This window comes from Anser brachyrhynchus, assembly GCF_964034855.1.
Source record: "Anser brachyrhynchus genome assembly, chromosome: 10".
NCBI classification, from domain to species: Eukaryota; Metazoa; Chordata; class Aves; order Anseriformes; family Anatidae; genus Anser; species Anser brachyrhynchus.
Window position 1 is genome coordinate 326,797 of NC_137705.1, and position 18,422 is coordinate 345,218.

The 18,422-nt window shown below is 45.4% G+C and overlaps 2 protein-coding genes across 19 annotated transcripts in view; one reads left to right on the forward strand and one right to left on the reverse strand.

The window, feature by feature from the left end:
- The window catches only part of RBSN (rabenosyn, RAB effector), a 187,625-nt gene that overhangs the window by 106,229 nt on the left and 62,974 nt on the right, over positions 1 to 18,422 (reverse strand). The gene's annotated exons all lie outside the window — the stretch shown is intronic.
- Positions 1 to 18,422, forward strand: part of TMCC1 (transmembrane and coiled-coil domain family 1) — a 152,916-nt gene that overhangs the window by 91,419 nt on the left and 43,075 nt on the right. Inside the window, exon 1 of one of the 16 annotated variants that reach the window (XM_080605508.1) lies at positions 748 to 848. The exons of 13 other annotated variants lie outside the window; for them this stretch is intronic. In XM_080605508.1, coding sequence (XP_080461634.1) covers positions 810 to 848 — 39 coding nt within the window. In that variant the 5' untranslated portion in view covers positions 748 to 809. Of the gene's footprint in view, positions 1 to 747; positions 849 to 17,629; positions 17,923 to 17,959; position 18,422 lie in introns of those variants that run through there. 2 more of the 16 variants (XM_080605509.1, XM_080605502.1) reach the window with 2 other exon arrangements.

Below are 18,422 nucleotides of genomic sequence, written 5' to 3' on the forward strand. Positions count from 1 at the left end.
GCCACGAGCACGGTCCCGAGGGGCTGGCGGTGCGGTGCGAGCGCCGCCGGGGCCGGTCGGGTGTCGGGCGCCGTCGTTCCGAGCCGGAGGCGTAGGAGGGGACGAGCGAAGCCTGAGGCAGAAGGCAGTTACAAAGAGGCTGAGAATGCTGAGGCAGGGCTTTGTGCGGAATTGACTTACTGCTGACAGCTCGAGGCCTTCGCCGTATTTGTGGGTTCCGTTTTCCCCTCCTCCTCTTCCAAACGCCCCGGTGGGTGCCCGAGCCCCAGCCCCGCGTCTGAGCGGCGCGGGCGGCTGGCGGGCGGGTCCTCGCTGCCGGTCCCGAGCCCCGGGAGCCGCGCTGCCGCTGCGCCCCGGCGGGGCCCGGTGACCGCCCCGGGCGTGCGGCGGGCGCCGAGCGAGGATCCCGAGGGCGCCCTGGTCGAGGCGCTGGACGGCCGCGCCCGGCCCCCGCCGCGCGTCTCCGCGGGGGGCGAGGGAAGCGGTGCTCGTAGCGCTCCTAACGGGCTGCGGGGACAGAGCCCCGGGGGTCCGCCGCAGCCGGCCCCCTTTCCCCGGCTCCTCCCGGCCCCGAGCCGGCCCCGAGCTGCCGCGGCTCCGGCGGCCTCGGAGGGCCGGGGGCGGGCTGCGGGGCCGCCCGGCGGGGCCGGCGGGGGCGGGCCGCGCTCTGCGGGCGGGGCCGGGCGGGGCCGGGCGGGGCCGGGCGGGGCGCGCGTGCCCGCGGGGGGGCGGGGCCGGGGGCGGGTGCCCGCGGGGGGCGCGGCCCGGGCTGGGCGCAGCCCCGCGCCCCGGGGCGCTCGGCGCGGACCATGGTGCAGCGCTTCAGCCTCCGCAGGCAGCTCTCCAAGGTGGGGCCCGGCCCGGCCCGGCCCGGCCGGCGGCGGGGGGCGGCGCCGCCTTTGTTCGGCCGCCGGCGGTGCGGGGCGGTGCGGGGCGTGCCGCCGCCGCCTCCTCGGCTCCCGCCGCGGGCACGGCTCCGGCTCCGCTCCGCTCCTCTCCTCTCCTCTCCTGTCGCCGCCGGCCCTGGGCTCGGGCTGCAGCTCCCGTCCGGGGGGTCCCGGCACTGCGAGGCGGGCGCGCGGGAGGCGGGTGGTGCCGCGCCGGGGGGCGGCGGTGCTGGGGGCGGCCCGCACCTGCGGCACCGGGGCGCAGCCGGGCCGCCCGCCCCCGGGCTCGGCGCTGTCAGCGCAGCGCTTCGGAACAAAGGGCCGGCCGGGAGCGCGGTCTGCGGCGTGCTGACGGGGGCCCGCGGCGCCGAGGGGCTGCTCGAGGGCAGGGAGCGGTTGGCGCCTGCGGGCCTGCGGCCGTGTCCCGGACCCCGTCCCGGGCGGGCGGCGTGAAAAACGCTCGCACAAAGAAACGGATCCGAGACCAAAACGCGGCTGCGGCTGCGCCTCAGGTGGGAGCGCTGGTCCTGCAGAGCCGCCGCGAGGCCCTGTCCTTGCGGCCAGCCGCTCGCGTTGAGCTGGCTTTGGCTCTGCACGTACGACTTAAGGTGTCGGTCGGACACGTAAATAACACGCTGAGTTCTGATGTTACCTTCAACCCCTTTTTTTTTTTTTCCCATAGTGTATTTCAGATGCATTTATCGATAATTTGAAGTGCTGTTATCAGCATTTAAAATAGATCAAAATTCACATCCTGCAGACTGCCTTGGGAAAGGCTATGGTTTTGCACTAAGTTGGTGTCTTATTCGTTTCTGTTTGTTTGAGCATCTGCTCATCTTAAAGAAAACAATACGAACCTTCCAAAGGAGCATGGAAAAGGGAAACCTGCGTCTTTTAGCAATTTCCCTTCTTCCGTGCAGAGCAGAAGTCTGCGCAGGCGCTGCAGAGTTTTACCAAGACTGTTCCGAGGGGATGATCTGGTTGGTGTTACCCTCTGTTGGTATGGGGCAGCTCAAATACTTTTGAATGAACTCTTTTGGATAACTCATTTTTAATTCTGGTTTACCTGGGGCAAGCAGTGTGATTTGGGAAGATGTTTACACTGATTTTTACTCTAGGAGAACTGCTTCTGATTTGATTTTCCAGCTCAGTCTCCTCAATTGTGCCTTGCACTGACTTAACCCTGGTTATGCCAAGCCTGCTCGGATTTTTTTTTCTGGAATGGGGAGTTGTTTGATGGTTCATTTCATGTTAGCTGCTCTAGGTCTTGGTACTTAAATAGCAAAATAAAAAATCTAGTTGTATCAATAAATGATCAAAACAGATTGTGTTTTATCTGGATTTGGATGTAGGATAAGAACTCCATCCGCTTGTCTCCTCGCTGTAGGGTGGGATTGGTAAAGTCACTTGTGCTTGAGGCTTTGGGGGAAGAGTAGAAAGTGGCCATTATAAAGCACTCTGTCTTCTCTCGTATGGAAACAATAGAAAAGACATAGAATTTTGCTAATCTGTTTATCAGCCAAAACGTTAATGACTGCCAGTCTACATAAAATAAAGTAGCGCTTTATTAGTATTTATGATACAAAAGTCTTGACTCCTTGGATGTTAGCTAACGCTTAAGATTTGGCACATGTCTACAAAAGGCCTGGAGCACCTGCTACCAGGGTGTATTCACTTCTTGGATAAAACAGGAGGTTATTAAATAGTGCGTGTACGTAACACGGTCAAGGTCAAAATCCCAGTGTCTAGCTGTATTTAATGGTGGATGTTTCAAATGCAATGTGACTAAGCTGAAAAATGCTGTCACCAGCGCACGTAAAACTTTAGCAAAGAAACCGTGGGACTTAATGCAGGAAGGAAAAATAAGGTCTCATGATGCAAGGTTTAGCCTCAAATAGCTGGTTTCACTTTCCAACATGACTATTTGCACTGCATGGCTTTGATCAAATCCTTTAAGCTCTCTGAGTCTCTGTCTTCTTTCTATGAGTGATGTTAATGCCTTTCTTATTTACATAATGGTTGTCAACTTCTGAAATACCGTTCTGGGGAGAGCTACATAAGCACTTAACCTTATACTAACTTATGAAATGTTTGCATTTGAGAACCTAAATGTGTCAGCAATTTCAGAAAGTTTTACACAGACCTATCTTAAAGTGTTACTACTTATTTCACATATGCCAAATCAGCATTTAGTATTTGTGTGTGATTGCATGGTTTCTGTGTTAGTTTGCCAGCTTAAACATCTGTAACTGTTAAAACTTGGAGCCATAAATTACTGCACCTTTATTGTTAAGATGTAAGACAAAATACTTGATGGCTTTCAGTTTGGTTCAACAAGTACCTTCCCGAGTCCAAACTCAGCTTGTTCACTTTGTTTCCTTTGTTTTCCCTCAGTATCAGGAGTGTCTTCCAAGTGTTTTGGTTCCCACCACTCTCCATCTTAGACTGTTTAGAAATCCTTGGAGGGCCTGCAATTACCCAGCACCTCAAGAAGTTCTGCTGCTTTGTTATAGTTCAGTTGGGGAATTCTCTCACTCCTGGAGTGATAGTACAAAATTGTATCCAACTTCTACTCAGCTTGATTTTGTCCAGATGTTTTAGCTGCATTTATGAAAGTAAAAAAGTGAAACAAAACTTCCTTGAATACAGTTCAATTTTCTAAGTTAAAAAGCATACCCTTTCTTTTAAAGGCCTGCTTTCGCAGAAAAGATTTAGGTGAGCCAAATAGCGCTTTCGTATATGGCTGAAGTTTTGACTAGAAAAGGCCAGGTCCAAGTTAAAGGAAGAAAAGGCCATGGAAAAAAAAAAAGTGTTTCTTGTGAACTGCAATGATACTCAATTCATGTAACCAGCCTGTTAAATGTTGTTAAAAAGCTGTAGACTGGACTGTTTAGCTCTTAAGTACTAAACTGGTTTATAAGCATCTGAACTATGCGCTAATGTGCATTGAGTTTATTTTTGGGAGAGGAACTTCAGTGGACTGTGCCTAAACAGGGTTGGAGAGCTCACTCCAAGGTAAGAGTGTATGAATTTGCTGTTGTGTAGACAGTGTAGTCTGCACACCTTGTCATTCACATAGGGAAAGTATCTTCCAAGAGTGCTTTGTTGGCTTTATGCGAGTCCCTCTTTTGCATCAAATTTGGTCTTGGGAGAATATGACCAAAGACTTGATGTCATACCCCAGATGGGTTGCTCTTCTTCCAGCTCTGATCATTAGCCAGTGTTGGTGGATCACTTCCCATATTCCCTATGGTACCGATCTCTTATTTTTGTGGGTATAATCAATGGGAATCTTTATCCACATATAGAAATGATATGGTAAAGATGAATGTTTTACAGAGTAGATTTTTTTTAGCAACCTAAATTTCCTGTAAACGGACATGGGCTAATACAGAATATTAAAACAAATAGCCCCTTAATACTCTGTCCCTTACACTGTCACCTAAAGACATTCTCACGCAGACTCATGAAGCTTAGGATCCAAGAATTGTTTGTCACAGAATAAAACAGTCTTTGCTAAGTTCTGTGGATTTCCAGAGCATAACACTTGAATTGTTTGTGCCTCTATCCTCCTTTCTTGTGCGTCTGCTTCTGGCTGGAAAAGGGAAAGTCCTTAAAGAAGCTCGTAATGTAGAAATAAATTACTCGGTCGTTTCTTGAGTCAGTAAAACAGCTACCCAGGAAGGTAATAGCAGAGTTACCTCGTACTCCTGAGCTGAGGAGCCAGTTGTTTGCAGCGGCTCCCCATCTACCAGTGTGCTGGATGAAGAAACACACGTATTGTTAAGATCTACTATCAAAGGTTCTCAGCTCTGAAGAATATTTTCCTATCTGAAGTAAGCTCATTTTTACAGCAGCATGTTTTATTTGTAAGACCTTGCCAAACATACAGAAATAGCAGTCTGTGCTAACCAGTTTTATCAGAGCAGAGCTCTCCTGATATTAAATATTCAAAGCAGAAATTTCATTTATCAAAGATATGGTGCTGATTCCACTTTCATAGCTAAAAAGGTCAAGAGATAGATACTTCTGTTTGGCCCGCTGATTTTTACAACATAAAAGCATCAAAAATTCTCTCTGTGTTCAGAATGCACGTTTGTGATTAAAATATATAAAATAATAGGTCTCACGGAGTTCTCAGTGAAACTGTTAATTGAGCTGATACCAGTATAGTTTAGAGTAGCATGGCAAGAGTCAGAAGTAAAAGGAGAATTTGGAAATTTGGTGCATTTCAACCTTATTCTCATGTTCAATAGAAGAGCAGACCAACAGTTTTCCTGGGGCTCTTCAAACTCTGCACTTTAAACAGAACTGAAGTAATGTTGCTGTACCTATTGCTGAGCAAAGCCAGCTGGACAGTTCACTCTAACGGGACCTTAATGGGGTAGAAATGCAGTTTACTACATCCACTGCTCTGTGGTAGAATGCCTTTAGATTTTCGGTAGATTACCTTCTTCTTGTGGTTAGATCCCCCAAATCCAAGCCATTTGGGGGATCCCCATGTACTACTCACCACATTTTTGAGCTTTGAGTCTTTCCTGCAGAAATGCTCTGTAAGGTTTACTGGACGGAAGGCTTCTCTAAATAAAGCCGAGAGGCAGCGGGATGTAGCTAAGTCTGCAAGTGTTGTTAGCTGTGCAGGTGTTGAAAGAGTACTGCCAATAATAAGAAACAGCCATGAACTTTTCTAGGTGAGATGGGGCCCTTGAGAAGAGAATGAGCTTCCAGTGCATGATCTTGTTCCTAGAAATGCGTGGAGAGATGTTACAGACATGTTTTTATCATCTTACAAAGGAAAATGAGCTTCTGACCCTCTGTTTAAAGAAGCAAAAGTAACAGGTTTTGTGAGGAGTTTGTCCTGTCTCAGTGCGACAGCTTCATGAATGCCGTGACGGTGCAAAAGTAAAAGAGATTTGAAGCATCTTCCCAGATCTCGATGTTGTTAATTAATGGGGAATGTAAGCCTGTATCTGTGGAGATGTTAGAGGTAGGAACAGAGATTTTTCTTCACGAAAAAACATTACAAATAATCCAAACAATTACCCATATACGTGCCAGCTAGGGGTCTGGTAAATTGCATGTGATGGCTCCTTGCCAAATAGACTTACAGTGTTCAAGGATGTAAACACAGTCTACAGATGGAACACAGCTTACATAAATGAATATTTTCTTTTAATAATAAAATTCCACTGCTCATGGCAGTTTGCTTTGCAATATCATCATACTTTCTAATAGGTGCTTACATGGGGCTGGATAACAATAACAATTGGAATTTCCTACCAGCAGTGATCAAAGGAAGCATTAAAAGTGTTGGCATCTTTACTCTGAATAAGTTACCGTTAGGGGTCCTTTGTAGAACTTGAAGCTCATGCAGTATTTGCTCATCTCCTCACAGTTTCCCATGCTAAGTCAGCCAGTATTTCTTCACAGGCGGAGAATAGTTTGCTCTCATTTTGTAAATCTTTCTATTTTGTATATTTTCTGTATATTGTCTATTTTGTGACAGTCAGTGATAAAAATGCATATGTAAACTAGTCCTTTTCAGAAAAGCTTTTCTCGCTGGAAGAAGGCCTTAGAAGTTCAGGGAAAACAAAATAACAGGAGCAAGGGAAATTGAGTGAACTTTTTAGTATTTATGTGACATCCAGTTTAGGACTCCCTGTCTTGACAAGGGATGTGACGATGGCCTCCAAAGTGATTCTTACCAAAGATGAACTGTACACGCTGGTGAGTAGAGAAAGGATGGTAGAGGTGTCCTGCTGAGGATTTGGGTGTTTCAGTGATGGGGTGCACCTGTTCAGTACATCAAGTTTGCTCAGTTTTCCCAAAGCTGCTCCTCTGAGATGGCCACATTTAGTGCAGGTGAGCTGGTTGTTGCAGTCCTGTTTGCACCGGGCCATCACTTCATTGTATCACACGTCCGCAAGTGGCGCCTGAGCACCTGAATCGCCTAATAAGAGTGTAAGTATCTTTTCACACCGCTAATTTCATATTTTGGGCTACATGTAAGATAAATTGACAGATGATAAGGCTCCTCCTTGAGTTATCCGTCCACTAAACTGGCTTTTGTCTTTAGAGCTGTAATTCAAAATAAGCACAGCTTTTGCTTCAAGAAGAGACGGATGAGAAAGCAGGTCTCTGGCGCTCTCGGTTTATAGAAGAGCTGACCCTGGGTCCGTTTCCCACCCCTGCTCACATCCTACTCTCCTCGCCATGCAGCGTGCTGGGCGCTCCCCAGTGCTGGAGCTGATCCTGCAGGAGCGGCCAGGGCCATGGGGAGCCCTTGGGCACCAGCAGAAGCCTGCTCGAGAGCATACACTGACACTTGCAGTCATAAGAAGGTTAGCAGCCAAGCATTCCCAGGAAAATGGTCAAAAGCTTTCATAGCTCAGAATAAATAATACGTTAGAGTTTCCGTTCTGTTTGACAAACTGAAGGGAGTCCAGCGTGCCAAAGTAACTCTTCCTCAAGCTGTCAAAATGCTGTTTTTAGTAAGAAGCTGAGGATGTTTCTTTCTTACGAATATCTGCTGAACTGTAGATTACATGGTTTACAACTGTCTGAGAATGCAGCGTTGCTTCTGAGCTGCTGGGTCTCAGTAAATCTGTTGGAGCATCTGTCTGAATCAGAGTTTGGCTAAAAACTGAAATTCTTCTCCACAACAGTTTCCTTGTCCCTTCTCAGACCCCTTACTAAATAAAACATACGTGGGAAAAACAAACAGATGGTGCAGTGGGCAGGCTGTGCGCCATGGGCTGAAGCACAGAGCTAACCCAGGCGGGGCTGCCGCTGGGGTGTTTCTGGCAGGCGTCGGTACCTCTGGGGCAGGGGGGCTGCTCGTTTGTTCCGTTTCTGTTTTTAAATTTCAGTTACGAGAATATAAACAGATGATAGAACAGGCTGTTTTCCTGGCTACTGGGTTGTAGATGTCCCTCTTATCCCATCAGCCGTCTTTAAGGCAACTGTAATTACTGGACAACCTGTTATTTTGGTGTAAAACTACATAGTCTCTACCACGTTTTTAGCTGTTAATATTTTGTCTTTTTTGTCTTTTGGACACAGAAATTAATTAGTTTGAAAATGTAGTCTGAGTTCCAGGACGCTTTGAACGACATTGACAGAAAAAAATAGAGAAGCAAGCGGGTTTTTTTGTTTGTTTTGTTTTGTTTTGTTTAGCTTAAGATGCAATTTGGATGCCACTGAGATCAACTGTTATTTGAATCAGGAATTCAGCTTAGAAAAAATTCCCATCTGCACATTAATAATTAATTCCCACAGCACATTAACTTCATTTTCTACATTTCTCCATCTACGCTGGTGTGACAAACTTGCTGCAGGCTGCGGCACCATCTGCGGGGCCTTGGTTGCGCACGGGTGCGTGCCGGGCAGCAGGCTGAGCCGCTGAGCTGCCGGCCCGGTTGCCTCGACGCCCTGCCTGAGGGAGGGGCGGAATCGAGTTGGTCTCCAGGGAGGGCACTGGCACGTTTCTGTTACAAAGCGCGACTTTTGAAAAATACTACAGTCCCTCAAGCAAGGTGGAGACAAAAATACAGCATATGCTGGTGGGCATCTAACTTACCCCAGCCCGCTTCCCCTCGTGCCAGTTTGCTCTGTCCCTGGATTTCTTTCCCAGGGAACCAAGGAGCTCCTGGCTAGTACTGAGGACACCTTGCTCCCAGAGGTGCTGCTGGCGCGAGCGCTCTCGGCCTTCTCCGGGCTCGGCCCCTGCCGCAGACGCTGCGTGGGCATGGCGTGAGGCCGCGGCCTGCGCTGGGGAGGGAAGGGCCTCCTTGTACTGCGGCGCCGGGCAGCTGTAGCCAGACCTTGCTCTGGCTGCCTTGCAGGTGGCAAAGTGCGGCCGCAAATGAGCGTGGTCTTTCCTCTGCCCCTGCACCAAGCGTACAGAGAAAAAGTAGAAGCGCCGTGCTCGCTGTCCTGTGCGGGAAGGGAAGCTGGAGGAGGGAGGGCAAAAGAAAAGGGTTGGTAAAGAAGCCAGAAGAGGCCTAGCAGAAATACAATGTGGGTAGACATTACGTAGTCACATGTGGTATCTGCCAACAGAAATTAACCTGTTAAAATCTCCGGAACAGACTGGAACTGCCGTAGGGATGTTGGAGTAGGTCAGTGGACACACATTTCCAACCTTCTGGAAATCAGATGTGGTTGAAGCTACAAACTGTGAAGCTGCAGCTCATGGGTTCTGTGCCTCTATGATCTTGAGCAAATGGCTTTAATCTGCTGTTCCTCAGTTTTGCTATCTGGAAGACCAACCAAACCCACATGCAGATTCCCCTACCACTGCTGCTCCTTCCGAACAGTATCCAGCTAAGAAGCTCCATGTGGGCTGCAGCTTGTTTTTGTACGCTCTTGGAATTGCAAGCTAATGTGAGTATGGCTCAGACACAATCTGAGCAAGACTTTGTATTCATAACATTTAGATGAATACCTTGCTGCCTCTTCCATTTCCAAGAGCAAAAAAAAAAGTCACTGTTGATGTTACATGTTGAACTGCTTTTTCACAGTGGTACCTTGACTGTTAAACACAAGTTCTCTGGTGGTCTTTGTGCCGCCTTTGCCATGTAACTTCTGAAGCAGTCCTCTTTGAAGAGAACGTGTATGCTAAGTGACTTTTGAATGACTAACAGGCAAATCCACTTCAGCGTTGCTGTTAGCATTAATGCAGTCGATTGAAACATCCCGGAGCTTTGAAAGAGTAAAGGTCTTGCATGGGTCACACGTGATCCCTATCTGCAGTGTGGGAGTACAGTGACACTCAGATACAGGACTTTTTCTTTTCTTCCTTTTAGCCTATAAATAGAGGATTTTTTTAGCAGGGGAAAATGAGACCAGGGCACCCACCTATACACTGATAGCTACGCTTGCCATTATAGTTTCTAGGAAATTCCCTGTAGTATTAATGTGTCTTACTGCTAGGTAAGGTTAGTGGTTTTCTTCCCGCCCTGTGGTATGTCTCACTCTCCGTTTCTCCTTCCCTTTCCCTCTCTGCTGAAAGTTACTTGTAGTTGGACACATCCTGTTTAAAAAGAAAACAAGAAACGTAGTTGGAAGAGGAGGAATAGTAATGGGTTTATGGGTTTAAATCATGCTGATTTTTAACATAACCAAATGCATGCTTAAGTGCATTTTTTTAATGCATCTTGACACTCAGAATAGCAAAACATAAACTTCAGGGTGCATCCCCTCTGTATGTTGTTATCCTAACTCTTGGATTGTTGGAAGCAATATGGAACCATGGAGGTCTGAGCTAATCTACTGTAATTTGAAAGTAATTAATTGTTTATTTATGCTTAAGTATGCTTATTTAGCACATGTATTGAAATTCTCTGAGCTCTTCTGCCCACCAAAGAGAAGATAGGGTATTAAGTACTCTAGCCTGTAACAAGGAAAAAGAGTTGATAAATGGACTTCCAAATACGTGCTTTGTCTAGCACTTTGGTCCATACCAAGAAAAGTCATGATGTGCTAGTATCTGGGCAATTTAGACTAAAGATAGATAACTCAGGACTGTATTATGTCTCATATTACTGTGCTTAATATTCATAAAATTCAATATACACTTTACTGATGTTTACACACGCACAAAAAAAAATAATCTCCTCTTTGAGATTCTACAGTATCAGAGTAGCCAAACCAAGCGCACAAACAGTGGCTCCCCAAAAGTTTTTACCAATAGTTTTTTGGGTATCCCAAACATCGAACCTAAGATAATAGACATACAGATCATCTCATTTCCTCACTGAACGTGGAACTTGGTACTGCTGCTCCAAAGTGTAGAAAAGGGACCTTACTCCAGATGTCACTGGAGAGTCTTTAGTTAAACTTTGAAATTTATTCTTTCAGAATCCTTTTGTCTGGCAAAATAATTATACCTTGTGTAAGTAAAAATTGCAGTTCAAAGGGTGAAATTGTTGTAGATTCGTACATAGTATGAGTGTGAAAACCAATGGGCAGCCGTTTGCAGTCACACCCACCTTGTCTTTCTCTGATAACCCCGCTGTGATAGGTTCATGCTACAAATAGTTCTCTGCAGTGTTTGTTTCTTTGCTATCTAAAGAAATGACCTCAGTTAGCATGAATTTGCACCTGAAGAATACACTTTAAATGTCATGAAGTAGCTGTCTGTGGCAGTTTCTTGGAATGGGTCAGCTCCTGTTCCTGTTGCTACAATCCTTTGCACTTCAGGTCCTCTACTGGCTGCAGAGAGAGCTGTTGTAACGCAATGTCCTCATCATCTGAGCTGGAAATCTTCCCTCCCTCATGCCTCAGAAAACGTTGGATATGTTGGGCAAGAGAGACTGAAGAAGAATTCTCAGTTGTCCACCACCAATAGCATGCTTTCATAACTTCAGCAGTCTCTTCCCTTGGTGTTTTTCTCTGTGGCTGTTGGGCTCAGCTGCCTTCCAGAGTAGTAGTTAATGAGACAGATTAGCATCCTAATGTGTTTTGGAGAGGTGTAGTTATTTCCTTATTTTTCTTCATCATTTCAAGCCCAAACTCTCTTTCTGCCTTCTCTCTCCCATAGCAATACTTTGAGGTATTGTTCCTTTTCTGGTACTATTTGATTACATATTCCAGATAGTATTTAACAGAGCCTTGTGCCATTTAGACCAGTATTTCATCTTCCAGTTCTATTGCTTTCTTATTTTGCAGTAATCAAGCTTATCTGAAATGTTTAAAGAGAGAGAGATTTTAAAATTAGAAAGTTCAAAATTAGAATTGTTAACAAACTGAGTGAGAAGAACATTAGTCTCTTCTGCTGTTCTGGTACGAATAGAGCAGGCTTGTATCTTGTAATGTTTGTCTTCAGTCATTAGTATAATCTATTTAGGGAAAGAGTTATAACTCCTGTGGTAGCTTGGGATGATTCACTATTCTGGCATTTAATTTAAAAAGACAAACACATTTTTGGATGCTTCAGTGCATGCACCGTCTCCTGCCAATGTCTAGTTCAGTCTATGCCTGCACTGTATGCTACACTTGTGTGTAGGGGAAGTAGAAGCCCACGCAAACTTGCCTTGGTTAGACAGCTTCACACGAGTGAGTGAAATGATTATATCCATTTTGAAGTGCAAAGCTTGATATGAAAACCTGACTTTAAAGTAACTTATTTTTTGTTCTGCTGTGTTTCTCTAGTAGTTCTTTAGGAGTAGATGCACTGTCGTACTCTGAGTGTTGCTGTTACTCAGGCTGATGGTTGAGTTGCTGGATGACGTGAGCTCGTTTTTTGTTGGGTTTGTTTGTTTGTTTTGTTTTTAAACCTTCTGTGTTAGCTAGGTTAAAATGTGTATATATACTGGTGAAAGTATGGTAGTGGGATGCATTTTAATGTTGCTGTGGTGTTAACTAAGGAAACCTTTGCATTCAGTTACTGTGGACAGTTTGTAGGCCGTTTTTTGCTGACATTGATCGTCTGCATCCCTGTTGTTTGCTGAGTTACTTGTGTAATTCACCCTGCTGTCTGGATGCTCGTGGAGCTGGGATCAGGTTCTTGCTGACAGCTGTTCAGGATTGGATTACCAAGGAGATCGTGTGCCCTGGTGGGGATAAGGGAGCTTGGCTCTCCGTGCTCGTGTAGGGGCAGCCTCGCAGCTGGTGCTGGTTCTCACGGGCCCTGGCTACTTGGTTTTGGAAGGAAAATGGCTCTCCTGCTGGTAAAGGACAGAAAATGTAAGGCTGGGGGAAAACTGGGGAGAAGAGACAGACCAAAGTGCCAGCTTATCCACACATATGCAGTCTAGGTGTAGAAGTCAAGGAGCTCTGACCAGTCTGGCATATGATGGACGATTAGTGGAATTGTGCAGCTTTACATGACCAGTGCTTTATTTGGCATGCTTTTATTTTGCTGACTCAGGTGCATTAAACCTGATTGTTCAGGCTGTTGCGTAGTTTCTAGATAACATCTTCATGAATTCTTGTCATATTTTGTCTAATGTACAATTCCTGTTATACTTGAACATTTCTCAAGAGTCATTCTGCTGTTACCTGCTCGTTGCCTGGCCCTTCATTATCAAGTTTTATTGATAGTATTTGTTTCAAGATGTTTTGTTGATCTGACCTTCTAAAGTGTGACCTTTGTCCTTTTTAAAATTATTTATTAATGCTCTATAATTAACCATTTTGGCAAGGTAAGGGGAAATTTTACACATCATTTAACTTCAAAATTTGGAGAGAAAAAGTGTTTAAAATGCTAAGATTTGTTTCAGGTTGTATATGCATACTCTGTATCCTGAAGTTTGGGTGGTTCAGTTTTGCCAGTCAGTGCAAGAACCTGATCCTAGGTCTGTGACCTTCTCAGGGCCTCTCCTGTCAGGACATCTCCCGGGTCAATGCCCTGTGCTGTGTGTGGAAGGGGAGGACGATTCCCAGTGTGGGGACAGAGCAGCATGTTCTCTGCACCGGAATGATGTGAAGGCAGCATTTAGCGATAACACTGCCATTTGGGACTGCCCCGCCTGCAGAAGAGGAGGCTCAGGGAAGGCTCCCCCATGTCTGTGAACACCTGAAGGGAGTTGCGGAGAGGACGGAGCCTGGCTGCGCTCAGCGGTGCCCGGCGCCAGGACAAGGGGCAGTGGGCACAGCCTGCAGCACCAGAGGCTCCACCTGAGCACCAAGAGGCACCGCTGGGCTGGCTGGGTGCCGGAGCCCTGGCACGGGCTGCTCAGAGGCTGCGGGGCCTCCTCCTTGGGGGTCTGAAGTAGCCGCCTGGGCGTGGGCCCGGGCACCTTGCTTGGGGTGGCCATGGTGGGGCAGGGGGGACCAGAGGGACCTCCGCCAGTGTGGGACTTTGTGATTTGCCACCTGAGCAGTCATTTAGTATCTCCTCCAGAGACAAGGTGGGATCACAGGTGAGATGATGCCTATTCTTTACCACTGACATACTGCCATACAATTGAATGTCACAAGCGGCTCCACGAGGAGCTGGTTCACACTGCCTCCAATCTGATGTCACTTTACAACAGAGATTCTTCAGTTCGGTAAGATTGTTTCCTTCATAGTAAATTATGCTGTGTAGACATTATTTGTGCGAGGTCAGAATAATTCCTTGTTGACAAATGATGATCTGGTGGCCTGATTCATTTGGCAGTAGATCCAAAACTGTGTATACTGAAGAATTCAAAAAGCATTCCAAAAGTTACAGAATTGCAGAATCATTGAAGTTGGAAGGGACCTCTGGAAGTTGTTTAGTCCCAAAGCCAGAGCAGCTAAAGCAGGTTGTCCACAACAGCGTCCAGCTGGGTGTTGACTGTAAAATACAAGCAGTGTGCATGAAATGCAGGGTCTATATGACTCTGAAAACATTGCATTTTGCATGTTGCTCTTAAAACTGTATGTATGCCTTTTTTTTTTTTTAAATGTCATTGTACATCAGCTACTAGCTGTCACTCTGTCTAGCCACATTTTTCAGGTTAATGAGGATTACCAGTCTAGAATTTCTTCTGCTTCCTTCTCGGTAAACCTGATTTCTAGATCAAACCACTGGCCTGTTCCAGGAGGTAATTACCTGAAAGATTAGATGGCTTGTGTGTAGTTTATGGTATTGATATCTTGGCAGCCTTGGTGGCGTTTCAACTAGAGGCTTGCTGCACAGTACTATAATTTTTTTTTCTATTACTTTAATTGCTGAAAATTAACAAACAGTATTTATATCACATCGTATAGAAAGGACGTTAAATTACATTAGGTATTTTGTTATGCCATGGAGAAGCAACTCTTAATTATTCAAGTAGCTGAGTAGATATTTCGACTGGAACTCCATCTGTCAATGTAGAAGAAATTACTTGTATTTTTAACAACATGAGGCACTCTTCTGCAATTATTCAGCAGAGTTGCTTCTGAGATGGTATTTTCATGCGCTACTTCTGTCTTCTGGGTGAGGTTTGTGTGATCTTCTGTGTATACTGTTTGTTCTCTTACAACAAAGCTGAGCTGTCTTCAGTTAATCAATGACAGTTTTCATTAAAAATGTGTGGAAAAAACTCCACTCAGGAAGCAGAAAACATCTAGGTGCTTTCAGAAAAGTTTTATTGTCTACTTTGAGGCCAGGTTTTTGAATGAGTTGTTAAGCAGTTAGAGTTGGTACAATTAGTAGGCAGGACTCAGAGTCCTGCTCTTTGGTACATTGCTGCTTTGTTGTACACTGCTGTTTTGTTTGTTTGAGGCTCCTTTTCATAGATGGATGCTTCAGTTTATACAGCTGGAAAATGGAGTTAGTGCTTTTGCTGGAATTTGCTGTGCAACTTCAACTCCTCTTTTAACTCCCAAGCATTAGTCAAAATAAGCTGGGTTGATAAAAAAAAATGCTCTGCTTTCACTGTTTAGTTAGCCAGGGTAATTTTACTGAAAAATCAGTGAGTGACTCTGGAAGTGGTTGTGAGCAAAATAAATTAATTCCCATATTAGCAAATTTTGCTTTAGTGCCAGCTCAGGGCTTTGGTTGATTTGGGCATTTTTGGTGTTGTTGAGTGTATTTTTGTTGTTGTTGTTAGTTTTTGTTTTGTTTGGTTCACTGTTGTCATTTTGTTTTCTTTTTCCTTTTCTTTTTTCATAGCACTGCCATGCAGCCACAAAACCTTTGACTCCCAAAGCATGTGCTGAGGGCATTCGTGCGCATATGCAGCAGCCACAGAGGGCCGAGCAGGGCGTGAGTGCCAGTGGGCAGTGCTTGCAGCCGTCTGGCTGGCCTTGGGGTGCTCTGGTGCAACTCCGTGCAGCTGCTAGTGCTGCTCAGCCAACTGTTTGGAGCAGTAGCCTTACCTGTGGAGGTTGTTATGGCCCAGGTGGGATGTTATCTCATCCGTCTGGGCAGTCATCAATACCAAATACTAGGTAGAGCCTACACTGTAAAATGAGAGTAAGAATGAACTAATGTGTATTGGGATCAGTGCACCAATACAGTAAACCTTAGAAATGTACCAATCTGAGGTATACCAAAGCTTCCATAATGCATTATTACAGATTATCAGAACATGCTTTAAATTTGCCCAGACTGAGACAACTGGAACTTTGATCTATTTTTCTTTTTTAATGAAGCACAGGAAAGGACTCTTCTTAAAGCACATTGAGGGGAAGGAATAATGTGATAATTCTGGAGAATTATAGAATTATCATCATCAATCCCACTGCAGTGGCTTCTGCAAAGGTTCACACTCTTGTCCTGAATTTAGAGCATGCCAGTCCTAAAACTACGTGCTTGCTGAGCAAGAAGATGGGATGAGATTCCCTTTTAAAATGACTGTAGTTACTGATCTGTTGGCAGGGAATGCTATAAGAAAAAAAGGTGTGCTCACTGGCTAAACTTGAAATGTGTTTATCTCCCAAAGTTGTAAACCCAAGTGATGTAACCCTTAAGTCAAAAAAAGGCAAGCTTCTTTTCTGACATTGAGGGGGGAGTGGAAGGAGGAACACTACACTCATTTTTAAGACCATCTTTTGTTGTTATCAATTTTTAAAAATACTTCTGCAGTTCTTGCATCTCTTTCTTTTTTCTTGCACCTATTTCATTTTCCTCTCCTTAAATAAGGGCCTTTACTCATGCTACTTTTTGCAGGGCTGTTCAACGAAAGCAGAAATTGGGTTGGTGGGAATAACTGGTGGATTGACATCTGCGTTTGAATCCTCATAGGCCACTCTTGGAACAGTCTGTAATAGAGCAGACTCTCCTCTAAAATAGGAGCATCATAAACTACTACTAAGTAAATAGTTACTACAAGTCCCGAGAATATCCTAATGTAGATTGTCCATTTTTGTCATCCAAAAAATGACAAGGGAAGTATACAGTATGATATCACTTAAATTTAATATCCACCTCTGCTTTCTTTGAATGAATAAGGTACAGACAACCAAGCTCATTAGCAGCCAACAATAACCCATGTGAAAACATGCCTGGTGAATAAATTAACATTTCTTAAAAGTAGCTGTCTTTTTAAGGTGATGGTAAATGTTGCTGTTTTACTGCGGAGCAGTAATCTGTGGAGGAACTTTGCTCAGTTCTCCTTCCCCAGAAGGATTACTTGTCTTGCTACCTAACTGTCTCCCAAAACATACAGGGTAAGCTTGCTGTGCTTACTCAGAACAAAATAAAAGCCTCATCTTGATATGTTTTCCCCAAAGGGCTCATTCGCACTGTCAGAACTGCTTGGGATCTTTCCTTCCCAAGGCAGGAGGAAGGCTCCCCACACGCGTCTCAGAAGTGCTTCCCTGCCCGTCCCACCAGGCAAGGACGGAGAGCAGATGTATGTGTATTTTAGCCGTGTTTCCAGTTGTTCAGTTCCTTCTACTTTTTTCTGACCATCCCTAACTAACAGGGGAACTGTGTGGATTGCAGCAGCAGGGTGATAGTGTTTCATTTGCCTCTCCTAGGGCCAGGTAAGTCACAAGGCTTCCACACTGTCTTCAAGCATTCAGGTTCAAATTTGTTATCAATTAGCTCTTTAAATTGTAAAAGGAGCCTGAGCAACCTTGTGTTGCAGGTTTCAGATTCTGAGATTACAACTTGCCCAGAATTCTAGGAAAAATTTAAAATATGTCACTCAACAGAGCGGTATTCCTGTTTGAAGGAAGTATAAGGTGTTTTTCTGTTCAAAACTACCTTTTTTTTTTTTTTAATTAAACTTCTAAGACCATTGTCAGCTACATGTATTTTCCTTTTTGGTTTTGCTGTTTTTCAGAGAGCAAGACTCACTTCAGATGTGTTCCTGACGGGGTCAGTGGTGAAGTATTTTTAGCAGGCTCAGTAACTCTTCTGCAGTGCATTCATGCCTCACTTGCTTGGAGTTGCTGTTGCTTTCTCAAACATGCATTCAGGGCTTCTGCCAACACACCCAGGGTACTGCTGCTTCATATTACAAGATCCTGCTTTGTCAGGGCAGAATTCAGCCTAGCAGGGCTGGAGCCAGTCTCTGCTAACGTAACTGCGGTACAGCATGTTCAGCCGGCGGAGCGGTGCTGGGGTTAGACTGCATGCTTCCTTCGCTTCGCACCCAGCATGGAGGGCTCGCTGCCTGCCTCAGAAAGAGTACGTCTTGGGGCTTTCCTCCTTTCTTGGGTGTTGGTGGTATCAGAGCTGTGAATATGGCTAGTTTGGTAGGTAGAGCCCTGGGTCATCAGTGAGTGCCTATGTTCAGCGTTTTTGGTAGTTGCTGCTGCTGGAGTTTGCTTTTTAAAATTCATTTCACTAGCTGCTGACTATTGCAACACTGGAGGAATGAAATCAAGTGTCTTCTGTCTGTCCTCTTGTGATACTGTATTCTTTTTTTTTCTCTGCTGTTGCTCTGTAGTAAGCAATGTTTGCTTCCTAGCTTGGGCTCGGTATTAAAGCAAGGAAAACTGTTTGCACTGCTGATGTGCTGTTTAAATATTTGTTCTGTTCTTACTGGGTGGGTGAAGATTTCATGTTGGGAGATTCCCCATGAACGCAAAGAAGCTGCAGTTTGAATGGTTTCATGATTAGAAGAGATTATTCAGACGAGAAGTCCATGTCATTTGAGCCTGTGGTTAGAGCTTTTCCAGTTATGG